We start from the raw sequence: 14,293 nt of genomic DNA on the forward strand, positions 1-14,293 counted from the left end.
CTTTTATTTTTATTCTTTTAATCAAAAGAGAGAAACCACCCTTATTTTTCCAATTTTACTTCCATTCTTCCAAACATAGTTATTCTCTTCTGAGAGCCCTTTACCAGTATCATAGCTGGGAGAATGAAAGTATTAGTGGGAAGATCTTTTGTTCTATCTGCCTTAGGTGAGGCTATGAAAAAAAGTCTAGTTCATCCGTGGGTACAAGGTCCAACGGAGGGATAGATTATGAGCCAATCTCCTAGCCTAATTTTCCTTTTGTTTCGGGTGGTTCAAACTAATGTTTAGGACTCATTTCAAATTCTTGGCACATTAGCCAGAATCATGCATAAGCTCTTGACAATGAGGGTAACAACTAAAACACCAACTATGCAAAATAAGGCCACCTATTGTCCCAATAATGATTTAATGTACAAATTTACAACACAAATTCTAACACTGGATACAACAATTTCTTTGAGTTAAGCTAACTTAAAGACAGAACTTTAGATAGACGCTGAACAAACTGGTAAAAACAGTAGCGAGATAAAGAGAGAGATGACATATCCGGTTTTTGTGTCCATTTTTCCCCAACTTAAGCCCGGAAGAACATGAAAATTTTGCCTTAAACCTGTTTCCAGCTAACCATTTCGAGCACCTGTTAGTCTTATTCTGTCCCTTCTCGTCATCTCTATAACCAGGCACATCACTCCCATCTTCTTCAACTCTTGCTATTGAGATAATAGCCTGCGAAAGAGCAAAGCAAAGGAACCGAGTGAAAGTTTTGTAATATATGAAGTACAGACCACGGAAAGAGAATCAAATTGTTTTTCTAAGTATGCAAAATACACATTAGGCTATCTAATTCACCACAAATCGTCCTTGATGAGGAGTATTTCTTAAATTGCCTCTTTAAATTAAAGAAGCCATGCCTCCAACACTACCACAATAACTACTACTACTACAACAACAAGATAACAACTGTGAAATCCCACAAGTGACGTCTGGGAAGGGTAGTGTGTACGCAGAACTTATCCCTACCTTGTGAGGGTAGAGAGGATGTTTCCGATAGACCCTCGGCAAAAGAAAACATGCAAAAGGAAGCAGTAACACAAGCAATAGCAACAACATGCAAGATGATAAGATAGCCAAAGATGAGAGAAACAACAATTAGAAAACTGTAATATGATTACACTCCGGCTTGTAACTTTTAATGAGTCAATTGGATCAAGATGATGTAAAGGGAGTGCTTTGACAAAAGATACAAAAATGATTGAGAATGAAGCTAGCACAAAATTCTCCTCCATTCTGGAAAAGAACATCATCTGTTATACAAAATATATGGAAACTGCAAACTGTGCTGTAAAAGAGTACCATGTTAACTTTAGAGTCAGCTACATATTTAGTATAAAATTTTCTACTGACATGAGATAATATTCAACTTTTTATACCTTAAGAATGTGCAAGAGGGGATCGTTTAGTGGTAGCTGGGGTGAGAACTATCATTTTCATTGTCATCCAAAATAAGTTTTACTCCATTGTTCTTAAGACCGTTAACTATAGCCCAAACTTTTGTCTGATTCTTGAAACCTTTCTTCTCAACCTCCTTATTTACATTGACATGGATCCCGTTTCCTTGTCCCTGATCAAGACCCTCCACTTTGAGACGCATTGCCAACACTTCTCCTACAACTGCTGCAGCCTTTGCATTGCAAGTTCTACCGCACTCCAGTGACTGTTTCATTGAATGTTCTACTGTTGATGCTGTTGCTACTATTCGTCCGTTGTTTCTGTCTACCACATTTGCAGTGATGTACTTCAATGATATGAACAATCTCAACACATACCTCTTCAGCAACGTCATATTTTCAAAAATCGGATCTGTTAAAAAGGAAGTTGTATTGTTAAGAGCATAAATAAAAATAAGCATCTCTAGCAAAGAGGTAATAGACCCTTTTTTCCTTCCAATGAAACATAAAAGGAGTTAAATTTTTTCCTCTTTATATGGCGATTGCGGGTAATGGAACAAACAACAACAACATACCCAGCGTATTCCCACAAGTGGGGTTCGGGGAGGGTGTACACAAACCTTACCCCTACCTTGTGTAGGTAGAGAGGTGGTTTCCATTAGACCTTCCTCTTGCAGGTAATGGAACAAAACTGCATAAACTCTAGGCACAAGAAAGTAATAGAAATTTTACAAAAAAAATCAGAATACTCAAAAAGTTTTCATCACAGTAAAATATGAGCAACATAGTTAACATATTTTAATTCCCACATTGTTAATGTAATTAGGAAGATAAAAGTAAGTTTTCGTTGCAATAACTAATCATTCCCCTAATGCTAGTTCCCTCTCCAAATATCTGAAATTTTCCACATAACACAAAATTGATAGAGCATAGAAACAATTACCTTACAATCACCACCAAACAGTAGTTAAAAAAATATCACAGTATCTAAATCACCAAAAAAAAAGTAAAAAAGGAAAATCAAACTTCTTAAGAGTTTTGCACTCTGAGAAAATTATATGTCTTTGCTACGAGTTAAGCAGGCCCCAACTTGGAACTCATTATCAAAAAGAGCAAAAATTTATTTCATCTCTTTATTAGTTCTCAAATGGGTATAAGAAATTAAAAGATTAGAACTACTTTTCCATTGAAATCGTTTCATTAAACCCAAGTTTGATTTTTTTTTTTGGTGTGAATCAATTGCATTTAAGGCCAAGGAAGAAAAGAAAACAAAGAAAAGGAGAGAGATTTACCATGAAGAATTGATTCCAAGCTCGAGAAGTAGTTTTTGAGAATGGCAGCTGCTGTAGTTTTAAGACTCGAGAACTTATTTTGCTGAGGGTTGCAGAAAAATGACTTGGCAGCTGAGGAAGATGAGTCCTCACTATGGGCTCGTGGGCTCCATTTTGTTTAATGCCCATATCCACTAGCCTCTCTAAGACTTCGGCCCAAAATCCACTCCCCTTTGTACCATTGTAATTCCACAAGTAATGTTCAGGGAGATAATATGTACGGATATTTTACTCCTATTTTGTGCAGGTAATAAAATTATTTCTGGTAGACTCTCATCTCACGACAAGCATAAACACAACAGATAATTAAATGAAATACAGTAGTAAATAAATCAAGGAAAAAGAAATAATAACAACAACAACAAAATAATAGCATCGAAACAGAAACAACATCAGGTAATAATAGATATTTAAAGATAAGAAATAATAAAACTAAAATTATAGGTATGGAAAGAAAAAACCCGTTCGATTAAGTACTGACATTTAACTAACTTCTTTTTCCTTTTTGTTCGTTTGCGTAATTTAAATGGAATAAAAAAAAGAATATTTAGATGGGCAGCAGTGAGCCAGTGCCATGAGAAACTGAGATTTCTTAAGCATATTTGAATCCAAGATGTTATGTTCAGTGGCATGTAAGACATATTTAAGTTTTTATCAGCATAATTAATTTGTTCATATGACTTGTATGATTATAAAAAAATACAAATTCTTTGACACCCTACCATTCATTTTCTATAATTTTAGAGTGGCATATGGGCCAATAGGCCAACTTTAATACTCATTTTCTTCAGGTACAAAAACCTAACAAAGTGAAATTAGGCCAACCCAAACCCAAAAACCGACAAATCCAAAGCAAATATATTTCACTTTAACCTAAAGCAAGCAACTTCCCAAGGTGAAAGGATCACCGTTCAGATTATCCTTGGACCTCCATTAACCGTCAACGTGCACCCTTTCTTTCCCACACGCCTCGTATAAATGTATCACTCCCACTTTCCCTTAAGACCCTCTCTAAAAACCCTCATTCTCGGGTTCCTCTTTCTCCTCAGCAGCTGCAGTCCGAGGAAAAATAGAATAACCAAAAGAAACTACATCTGATACTTTTTCCCACTCCTTACGCTATCCTTAATCTCCCCCAACCTTAGATCTTCAATTTCACAAGGTATTATTTGCTTTCCTGATTTAATTTCAGTTTAAATCTATTTTTATTTTATTGTTGATCTTTTTCTGATTCGAAATTGCTTTTTTTTTTGATAGATGGTGTCGGATGCGGCGAAGAAGAGAGATGCACAAAAGAAGGCGGCGGCAGCTGCTAGGAGAGGAGGAAAAGGTGCAGCCGCGTCATCCAAGACGGTGGCGACGGCGTCCAAAGCGGCACCGGAGACCAACGGGGTTGATAATTTGACGAACGGAGTGGGGGATCTTCACATATCTGATCGAAATTGCACTGGTGTTTTGTGTTCGCATCCCCTTTCAAGGGATATTCGGGTTAGTTTCGTGTTTTAGATCTGATTTTTGTACTTTCTGATTTCTCAAGTATCTGTTGGTTTTCGATTCGTTATTGTCTTTAATGTTGTTTATAATAGGAAATTGTAATTGCATGTTCGGCTTTGTAACATAAAAAAATTGTTAGATTATGTAGTTGTGTCGAAGGCAGAACCAGGATTTTAACTTTGTGGAACTTAAAAAAAAGTTCTGCATTTTAGAACGACTTGAGCTATAATACTGCGTTCCTAATTTATTATTTGTACATATTTAAACACAAATACATAGTAGCTACTGGGTTTAGTCGAACCCGTATCTGGGCTTGTAGCTCTGCCCTTGGTGGAAGGACCTACAATTTCTCGGAATTCATGCATACATAGCAAAAGATAGGGTACAACATAAGAAAAAGATCTATATGGGCGATACCTATTAGTTGAGAACATGCTTTAGACTTGTTAGCACTTTTACTATAGGTCCTATGCGTCCTAGGGACTCGGTTTTGTCTAATATTTTTTAGTTGTATGCTTTAGACTTGTTAGCACTTTTACTATAGGTCCTATGCGTCCTAGGGACTAGGTTTCGTCTAATATTTTTTATTTGTATTTGCAAAATATTGACTTAAGATGAGTTTAAATGGTTTAATGTGGTCAGTGAGGATTCATATGTCCCCAACTTGTTTGAAATTGAGTTGTTGTTAGGTGTTGTAGTTCTTAGCTTGGTGGTTAGTGATAGAATATCTGCTAGGGCTTTTGGGTTCTTCTGGTTCACTATCTGGTTGCATATTGAAGTGTTGCGCAAAGTTTTAGATGAAGGAGTTGGTGTGAAATTCATCTCTCTCCTATTTTTAGAAGTGAATTGGATTATTTTGGTTTTCAGGCTATTTTTCATTTAATCTCCTTGTTAGGTTTATTGGGTTTGCACTAGAGCTATATATTTCTGAATGAAAGGAACCTTAGCTTTATTCCTCCCTCCCCTTGGTATGACTGGTAATATTAAAGTGATCAACATGGCTGTATCCCAAGAAGGAGACATCCAGATTTCTGGAAGCATATGATAATAAGTGTTGATCAAACCCAAAGTAGTTGGCGTAGGCAATATGATTCAATGGTAACAATTCTGCTCTATCTAGACCCATTTCATTCTATTCTGAACATATAGAACTATATGTTTTTACATTGAATTGTGTCAGCTTGCATATGCATAGGGGAAATAATGTACTATTATATTTTTTTCTTTTCAGAGTCCCAGATTCCATCATTATTTGAGTTGACAAAATTTTGTGATATTTATTAGGCCTTGGCTTGTTTTCCTCATTTTTTGGGCATCCTATGGTGACTTTCCATGGTGTTGTTGCGCTAAGCAATATTCCAACATTGTTTTATTCACCTTGGTGTAGAAGAACTAGTCTTAAACAGAAGTTGCATATTGCTGTCAAGGGGCATGCACATTTATAGTATGTACTTGTTATAAAGAGTAATTAGTCTATCACTGAGAAGATGCTGAAGATTATAATGTCTGCCTTTGGATTCTTCCTTTTATTTGGGGATATCATTGTTTTGTTTTGGTACTCTTTGTGTCATAGATACAATCTTTATCAGTCACCTTCCACGGACATGATCTCATTGTTGATTCTGAACTGGAGCTCAACTATGGAAGGTAAAACTTATTAATTTCTTTGTATTATTGTGTATCTTAATTGATGTTAAAGTTCTGACCTCTTATTTTTGCAGACGTTATGGGTTGCTGGGACTGAATGGCTGCGGGAAATCTACTCTTCTTACTGCTATAGGGCTTCGGGAACTTCCCATCCCAGAGCACATGGATATTTTTCATCTTTCACGGGAGATTGATGCCTCTGACATGTCTGCTCTTGAGGCCGTCATTAATTGTGATGAAGAGAGGTTGAAATTGGAGAAAGAAGCTGAAGCTTTGGCTGGACAGGTATAATGCTGTTAACATTAAATTAATGCTTCATGGTCTTGGTATTCTTTGGATAATATGGTTAGTTTCGTTTGTATTGTAGGATGATGGTGGTGGAGAGCAACTTGAACGAATCTACGAGCGTTTAGAAGCTATGGATGCAGCCACTGCTGAGAAACGTGCTGCTGAGATCTTGTTTGGTCTCGGATTTGATAAGAAAATGCAAGGAAAGAAAACATGTGATTTCTCCGGTGGCTGGAGAATGAGGATTTCTCTTGCGCGAGCCCTATTTATGAATCCAACAATTTTGTTGCTTGATGAACCAACAAACCATCTTGGTAAATCTTCGCTCTACATTTTCTAGTATAGTAGATCTATCCTCAACTGTTAGGGTTTTGCCCTTGCTAGATTTATATGAACAATGTGTAGTCCTATATGACGGCTCTTTTAGAGTTGACATGTGTTATTCTTCTTCCTGAATGCAGACCTAGAGGCCTGTGTGTGGTTAGAAGAATCCTTGAAGAATTTCGAGCGCATTCTGGTTGTCATTTCACACTCCCAGGATTTTCTCAATGGTGTATGTACCAATATCATCCACATGCAAAACAAGAAATTGAAGCTCTATACAGGAAACTACGACCAATATGTTCAAACCCGTTCAGAGCTAGAAGAGAACCAGATGAAACAGTATAAGTGGGAGCAGGAGCAGATTGCTTCAATGAAGGAGTACATTGCTCGCTTTGGACACGGTTCAGCTAAGCTAGCCCGTCAAGCACAGAGTAAAGAAAAAACATTGGCTAAGATGGAGCGTGGTGGGCTTACAGAGAAGGTGGGGAGGGACAGTGTCTTGGTTTTCCGGTTTACTGATGTTGGCAAACTTCCTCCTCCTGTTTTACAGTTTTCGGAAGTCGCATTTGGCTACACACCTGAGAACCTCATCTACAAGAACCTTGATTTTGGTGTAGATCTTGATTCCAGGATAGCACTAGTGGGGCCTAATGGAGCTGGAAAGAGCACACTGCTTAAGCTGATGATAGGGGACTTATTCCCCACTGATGGCATGGTTAAGCGGCATAATCACCTTAAAATTGCGCAGTATCACCAGCACTTGGCTGAGAAGCTAGACATGGACATGTCTGCTCTTCAGTACATGATGAGAGAGTACCCTGGGAATGAGGAGGAGAAGATGAGGGCAGCAATTGGGAGGTTTGGCCTCACAGGTAAAGCTCAAGTAATGGCTATGAAGAACTTGTCAGATGGTCAACGTAGTAGGGTGATTTTTGCATGGTTGGCTTATAGGCAACCTCACATGCTGCTGTTGGATGAGCCAACCAACCATCTTGATATTGAGACAATTGACTCACTTGCAGAGGCATTGAATGAATGGGATGGTGGGATGGTTCTAGTGAGTCATGATTTTAGGCTCATAAACCAGGTTGCCCATGAGATATGGGTATGTGAAAATCAGGCTGTTACACGGTGGGAGGGTGATATCATGGACTTCAAGAAACACTTGAAAAAGAGGGCTGGATTGGGCGAGTGAATCCGATATTCTTTGTGTGTTATAGTAGAATGTGATGGTATTTCATTATTTCCTCTTGGTCGTTGTTCAGTGCCAAGGGTAATGTGAAATATCATCAGGACCGTCAAGGAAGCTGACGGAGAGAAAGCAAAAGTTTCTTGATCACCAGTAAGACGTAGTAATGTTTAGCAAAGACCACGCCGAGAGCTGGTGCTAGAGAGAGGAAGTGATCGAACCTTGGTCACCATATGAATCTCTGGATATTTTTTTGGCTTAGTTCACTATTTGTATTGTCTACTTTACTGTCTTTACATACTCTTAGGTTTTGGAGAGGATTAATGACAGCGTATTTCTTATGTTAACATCATGTTTGTTATCTATTGCTATATTATTGTACTTCAAATTTTGAGATTTTGAAAGGTATTATGGATTTAATATTTCATTTTCAGGGCAGTATATTTGTTTGTTTTCTATATTGTTGGAATAATGCTAGCCTGCTGTGCGCTCAATTTGGCGAAAAAAAAAAAACGCGAGCACAGGATGATACCGCACTATTTGATTGGAATTCTAGTCGTTTATGCACTTTAAAAATAGATTACAAAAATAACCAGAAAAAGAATTGTGATATAGAGAAGGCTTGACGTTGCAGTTTAGTAGTTGCAATTTCGTTGTGTATCGAGTGTGTTCAAAACCACCTTACGTTCTTTTTCCTTCCTCTTACAACTATCACTTGCCCACCCTTCTCAAAAGAATTTATATTTATAAGAGAATAATAAAAGAGAGGGTTCTAGGTCTAATAAGGACATAATTTCATCATAAAACTTTGACTTTGCGAACTAGCGATTGGAAAATTGATTTGCCATTCAAGTTTTATAACTACACACCATTCTCGTAATACTATGCTTTATGGTGGTTTGGTACGGGATAATTAATTTCGGAATTAAATTTGAGATGAGTTTATTCCACATTTAATTGAGATAAAATTGATGTATAACTAATCTCGATATTAGTTATACCGGGATTGTAGTGTTATTTTTGTCTCTATGGAAGGGTAGGATAATTATTCCTGGGATAATTAACGGGATTTTTACACAAATAGCATGTCATATTCACTGTTTACTTTTTCTCACCATATTCATAGTTTGTATATTCATTATACATAATTATACACATATACATAAATTAGACATATATTATACCTTCACTGATTATTTTTAATTTAAGCATTTGGATAATTATAATTTCAATTTTGGAATAATTTGTTTTCAAGACCAAACTGACTTTAATTTCCAATATGTTTCTAAGTTTACCGCTTTCAAAGGTCAGTTATACTGAATTTTGCCCACAAGCGTTTATACAGATGTAGTCTTTTTGTTTTTTGGGTGTAAAATTTTTCAAACTTGTACTTACTTCATATTCAAGGGTGTAAAAAGTTATACTGACTCATCATATTCAAGGGGAGGTTCCATGGTGCATGCTATTTGCTGATGACATTATTCTAATTGACGAGACAAGAGGCGGCGTCAACGAGAGGCTAGAGATTTGGAGACATGCTCTTGAGTCTAAAGGTTTCAAGTTGAGTAGGACGAAGACGGAATACCTCGAGTGCAAATTTGGAGTTGAGCCGATGGAAGCGGGAGTTGAAGTGAGGCTTGACTCTCAAGTCATTCCCAAGAGAGGTAGTTTCAAGCACCTTGGATCGGTTATTCAGGGGATCGGGGAGATTGACGAGGATGTCACACACCGTATAAGGGTGGGGTGGATGAAGTGGAGGTTAGCGTCGGGAGTCTTGTGTGACAAGAAAGTGCCACCGTTACTAAAAGGTAAGTTTTATAGAGCAGTGGTTAGGCCTGCCATGTTGTATGGAACTGAATGTTGGCCGGTAAAGAACTCACACATCCAGAAGATGAAAGTAGCAGAGATGAGGATGTTGAGGTGGATGTGCGGGCATACAAGGATGGATAAGATTAGGAATGAAGATATTCGAGAGAAGGTGAGTGTGGCCCCCATGGAGGACAAGATGCGGGAAGTAAGACTCAGATGGTTCGGGCACATTCAGAGGAGGAGCACTGATGCACCGGTGAGGAGGTGTGAACGACTGGCTGTAGTGGGCACGCGGAGAGGTAGAGGGCGACCTAAGAAGTACTGGGGAGAGGTGATCAGACAGGACATGGCGCGACTTAGGATTACTGAGGACATGACCCTTGATAGGGAATTATGGAGGTCGAGCATTAAGGTTGTAGGTTAAGGGAGAGTGTGAATATTTCTACAGCACAATAGAGTGAGACTATCCAGTTAGGAGTTAGACTAGGAATGTCATTGGTCGTCTATTGATGCAGGGCTTTACCTTCTAGTTGTACTATACCAGCCATCTATTTCGTATTTCGTATTTCGTATTTCGTATTATGTATTTCATATTTCATATCTCTTATATATTGTTGTTATTTTTATTACGCATTTTTATGGTACTAATATATCATCTCCTATTGCTTTTTTGAGCCGAGGGTCTCCTGGAAACAACCTCTCTACCCTTCGGGGTAGAGGTAAGGTCTGCGTACACATTACCCTCCCCAGACCCCACTTGTGGGATTATACTGGGTCGTTGTTGTTGTTGTTGTTGTTGTTGTTGTATTAATAACTTCTTTTAGTGAACGTGAACACATATATGTCTAATTTCACACTTCCGGTGGGTTCTTTAGCCTTTTCCCCTTCGTTAAAAAACAAAAACTAAGGGGGAAATGCACAGTTAGTCACTAATAACACATGTATTTACTTTTAAGCCACTGTTTAAAATATCTTTAGTCTTTAGCCACTGCTTTAATAAACTTTACCTGCCCGGACAAAAACACCCTTCTGCTCATAAAGTTTAGGACCAAGTGTCCTTAACTTTTGAACTTGCAACTCTAAGTTCAGGATTTCAGGACTACATGTCTTTAACTTTTGAACTTGGAACTCGAAATTCAGGACCACCTGTCCTTAATTTTTGTGCTTGTAACTCTAAGTTAATGATTACTTGTCCTTAACTTTTGAGTTTGTTAGTCTAAGTTGATCAGGATCAATTATCCATAACTTTTGAACTTGTAACTGTAAGTTCAGGACCAAGTGTCCTTAACTTTTGAGCTTGTTAGTCTAAGCTCAGGACCTATTGTCCTTAACTTTTGAGCTTGTTAGTCTAAGTTCAGGACCTACTGTCCTTAACTTTTGAGCTTGTTGGTCTAAGTTCAGGATTTCAGGACCTATTGTCCTTAACTTTTGAACTTGTAACTGTAAGTTTAGGACCTACTGTCCTTAACTTTTGAGCTTGTTAGTCTAAGTTCAGGACCAAGTGTCCTTAACTTTTGAACTTGTAATTCTAAGTTCAGGACCAAGTGTTCTTAACTTTTGAACTTGGAACTCGAAGTTCAGGACCAAGTGTCCTTAACTTTTGAACTTGTAATGAAAAGTTCAAAAGTAGAGAAACTATTACCTGCTATATGCGGGACAAACAGTTATTACCATCTACAAAATAAAAAGTTCTAGTTTATCCTTTAAATTAGTTGCCAAGTGTATTTCCCATGCAGGTGCTTCGCTCAAACTATCTTAAGAAGAAATAGTTCTAATCTGTCCTAGAAAAGTACCAACTTCTGCTAATGAATCTTTTCTATCAAGTGTCTTATGCACACACTATCAAGTAGCAATATGCAAAACGAAGATGTTTGTCATCAGTGGATATCCTCTGTAAACCCACTAATTATATGAGAAATTATCATCCAAAGTAGGAGACACCCTACAAAAAGAGAATCCAATGGAGTCCACGGCAGTCGCCGTCTCACAGACGGTGGCACAGTTCTTCTCCCTAACATGAAAGAGATAGAAGAAAGGGTAACACGGTCTTTTCATATTAATTTTAATAGACTAGTGGCTACTATTGCTAAGCATTAAAAATGCTGGATAAAAAGTAAATACAACTTTAAAAAGTGGCTACCCCACACAATTTTTACAAACTAATTGCATTGATCTTATAAAATTCTTCTCTCAAATGAGTTTAAGTTATATACATTATCACCGTTAAAAATATTTATATTATTAAGTCGCATTTACCTATTATAGCAGATAATATATTTTATTTTCAAAATTATAAATTTTATATTTAAAGAAATTTGTATGTAAATACTTTTTGGATGATCTCATAGTGTAAACTATTTTTTACCCTAATGATTCATCTATAAGTTAAAAACTCTTTTATTAAATAAGAAATGAGTAATTGGAACAAAACAGCATGTGATGAAATCAAGCGACTTCCTAATTTGTAGGTGACCTTTTTATATAATCAAAGACTGAACAAGTAAACGGGACCAAAAACTAGAAAAACATCCGTTGATCCCGCACATTACGGTGTATGTACATTGAGAATCTATCACATTTAATAAGTTGCAGTTTTTTTGGTTTCCACTAGGTGTCCCATGCCCTATCAGAGTACGACTAAATTCGAATTTACGTTAAGAAGTCTTACATTAGGGGTAAAGCGCTCCCAAATAAAGAGGATTTCATACACAGAACTCGAAACATCTGATTAAGGATAAAGAAATACTTACCACTCAACAACAATCTTTCTTGGTAACTATTTGACCCAAAATTTAGATCTAGGTTTCAATTTGATTTTCTAATAGAATAGAGTTAATCTTAGCCAATATTAATATCTAAAAGATTGTTTAACTGATGTTGTAGCAAGATGTCACTAATACTGTTCAAATAGCAATAAACGAGCAATAGTAAAGTGATATTCAATGGCCCAAGAACAAAGAGAATAGCATTAAATAGTAGTAACTGATAAATAATGGCATTTATGTAAATAAATGCAAGCGAGTTAACCGAAAAGGGATAAGATTCTTTGATATTCCCTATGACAATGATAAATGATGGATGAGCCTTTGAATATTCAGATTCTCCTTGGATCTTGGGAGAAAAGTTAGATAAAGATATGAAGAAAAGACTATTTTGTATGTGTATAATAAAACAAGAATCTTCAGAGAATGTCAATATGTTATTTTTTCTTACAATAAGTGTCCAATCCCCCTCTATAGCTACATATCTTTCTATTTATAAGGATACTTAGGCTACAAAATCATAATAGTACAAATCTGAAGAATATTTACTGGAAGATTCTCTCTGAAGTCTTATTTCTAAAACTAGCCGTTGCTGTTCTGCTAAAGGGAGTACTCGTCCTCATCCTCGACTTTCGTTGAGTCCTCAACCTCGCCTTTCCCCTTTGTTGAAATCTACTTGATGACACGTGACAGCCTTTGAAAGCCTTCCTAGTATTGATTAGGCTCTCATATAATTATGAGTTTTTTTAGCCCATATAACTTGTTGAGGTCGACTTCGTGGGCGAGTTCAATGAGCGGATAACAACTGTTGTTGTGACTAACAGACAACGTGGCTTGTTGTGAACTGTATGTTTCAAGATCTTGGTTTTTCTGAGTGACTTGCTGGAACCGTTTCATCCATGAAAAGGAGTGACTTCATGACATCACTCGTCATCAAGCATCGTATCGATTTACTCGCGGCTTTTGATTGGCTCTACTGTTTCGATTCTTGTGTCAATCATGATGAGCTGTTTCGGGTCTCGTGCCTTCCTCTCTATAAATGGGTATTGATCTTATCAAATCACACCTTTATTTGAGGTTATGAAATGACTGATGCAATAGTAATATCCAACAAGGAGTCGGGGTTGATTTTTCACAAGGAGCTATGAATGGGGCTTAGGAGTATATATTATAGTGAATGAGCTTGAATTATCTCAAATTGCACTTCCACAAAATTTAGTTGTTTCTAAGTCTAAGTTAAACTAAGATTACCAACTAAGAATTGAAACTAGGAAATTATTTTTGTTGTTTTCCAAATGATATAAAAGGCCTACGGCTATGACCTTCACCTAGGTATTTGCCTAACCGGTTGTAAACTTTAAAGCTTGTTTTATTGGTCGGGGTGTATTATAGCTATCAACACTCGACTACCTACTCAATACCTCTCGGTAAGAGAGTAGTTTTGCCAAATTTGGCTTTCTCAAGTCCAAATGGGTATTGAACAAAACGGTTGATAAAAAGCTCAAGTCGGGTTTTATTATCTCTAGGTTCAACCCTTTAATTAGGACTATCAATCTCTTAAATTACCCAATTTCTTGTTAGCCAAGTTTCCCTAGATTGAGTATCTTTTTCTCAAGTAGAGACCAAGTCAAATAGGCATGAACTAATATTTACAACCATTAATTCTACAATTAAAAGCAAGAACAAGGGTAAATAATAAACACCTAACCATAAAAAAGCAATAAATCAAACAACCATTAAGTTTACACTCTAGGGTTGGGTCACAACCCTAGTGAGAGTCTAGCTACTCAGGCTTAAAACAGAAGAAATAGAGAAGAAATGATAATTAAACCTATATTGATAATTAAAATAATAAAATCTATGTTCAAAAAGCTCAAAATGGTAAAAACTACTAAAGAGGGTAAAGAAAAACGTCTACTGTGGCTACTGATATTCAAACTTGACCTAAAAAGTGAAACTCTTCAATTTACACAAAGCTGGAATTTTCGGACAAAAATGCCC

General features: G+C 36.9%; 1 protein-coding gene and 1 long non-coding RNA gene across 2 annotated transcripts; one reads left to right on the forward strand and one right to left on the reverse strand.

Annotated features, from left to right (window-relative positions):
• Window positions 1–370: 370 nt before the first annotated feature.
• Window positions 371–2,897, reverse strand: LOC107795358 (uncharacterized). Its single transcript, XR_012702295.1, has 3 exons — window positions 2,741–2,897; window positions 1,431–1,860; window positions 371–726 (listed from the first exon to the last, which is right to left on the reverse strand). It is a non-coding gene; the product is annotated as an uncharacterized LOC107795358 (long non-coding RNA).
• A 774-nt stretch (window positions 2,898–3,671) lies between these two features.
• LOC107795359 (ABC transporter F family member 1) lies at window positions 3,672–8,148 on the forward strand. Its single transcript, XM_016617979.2, has 6 exons — window positions 3,672–3,941; window positions 4,037–4,267; window positions 5,847–5,920; window positions 5,995–6,205; window positions 6,288–6,522; window positions 6,670–8,148. Exons 2-6 carry the CDS (start codon window positions 4,037–4,039, stop codon window positions 7,725–7,727), a joined length of 1,809 nt encoding a protein of 602 aa, XP_016473465.1. The 5' UTR covers window positions 3,672–3,941; the 3' UTR covers window positions 7,728–8,148.
• Window positions 8,149–14,293: the final 6,145 nt, after the last annotated feature.

The sequence above is a fragment of the Nicotiana tabacum genome, chromosome 18, assembly GCF_000715075.1.
Source record: "Nicotiana tabacum cultivar K326 chromosome 18, ASM71507v2, whole genome shotgun sequence".
Taxonomy (NCBI): Eukaryota; Viridiplantae; Streptophyta; class Magnoliopsida; order Solanales; family Solanaceae; genus Nicotiana; species Nicotiana tabacum.

Coding starts and splice junctions, on each gene's coding strand:
- LOC107795359 (XM_016617979.2), top strand. CDS start 4,037: ATGGTGTCGGATGCGGCGAAGAAGAGAGATGCACAAAAGAAGGCGGCG. Junction 5,921..5,994: donor CTGGAGCTCAACTATGGAAG/GTAAAACTTATT, acceptor TTATTTTTGCAG/ACGTTATGGGTTGCTGGGAC. Junction 6,206..6,287: donor CTGAAGCTTTGGCTGGACAG/GTATAATGCTGT, acceptor TTTGTATTGTAG/GATGATGGTGGTGGAGAGCA.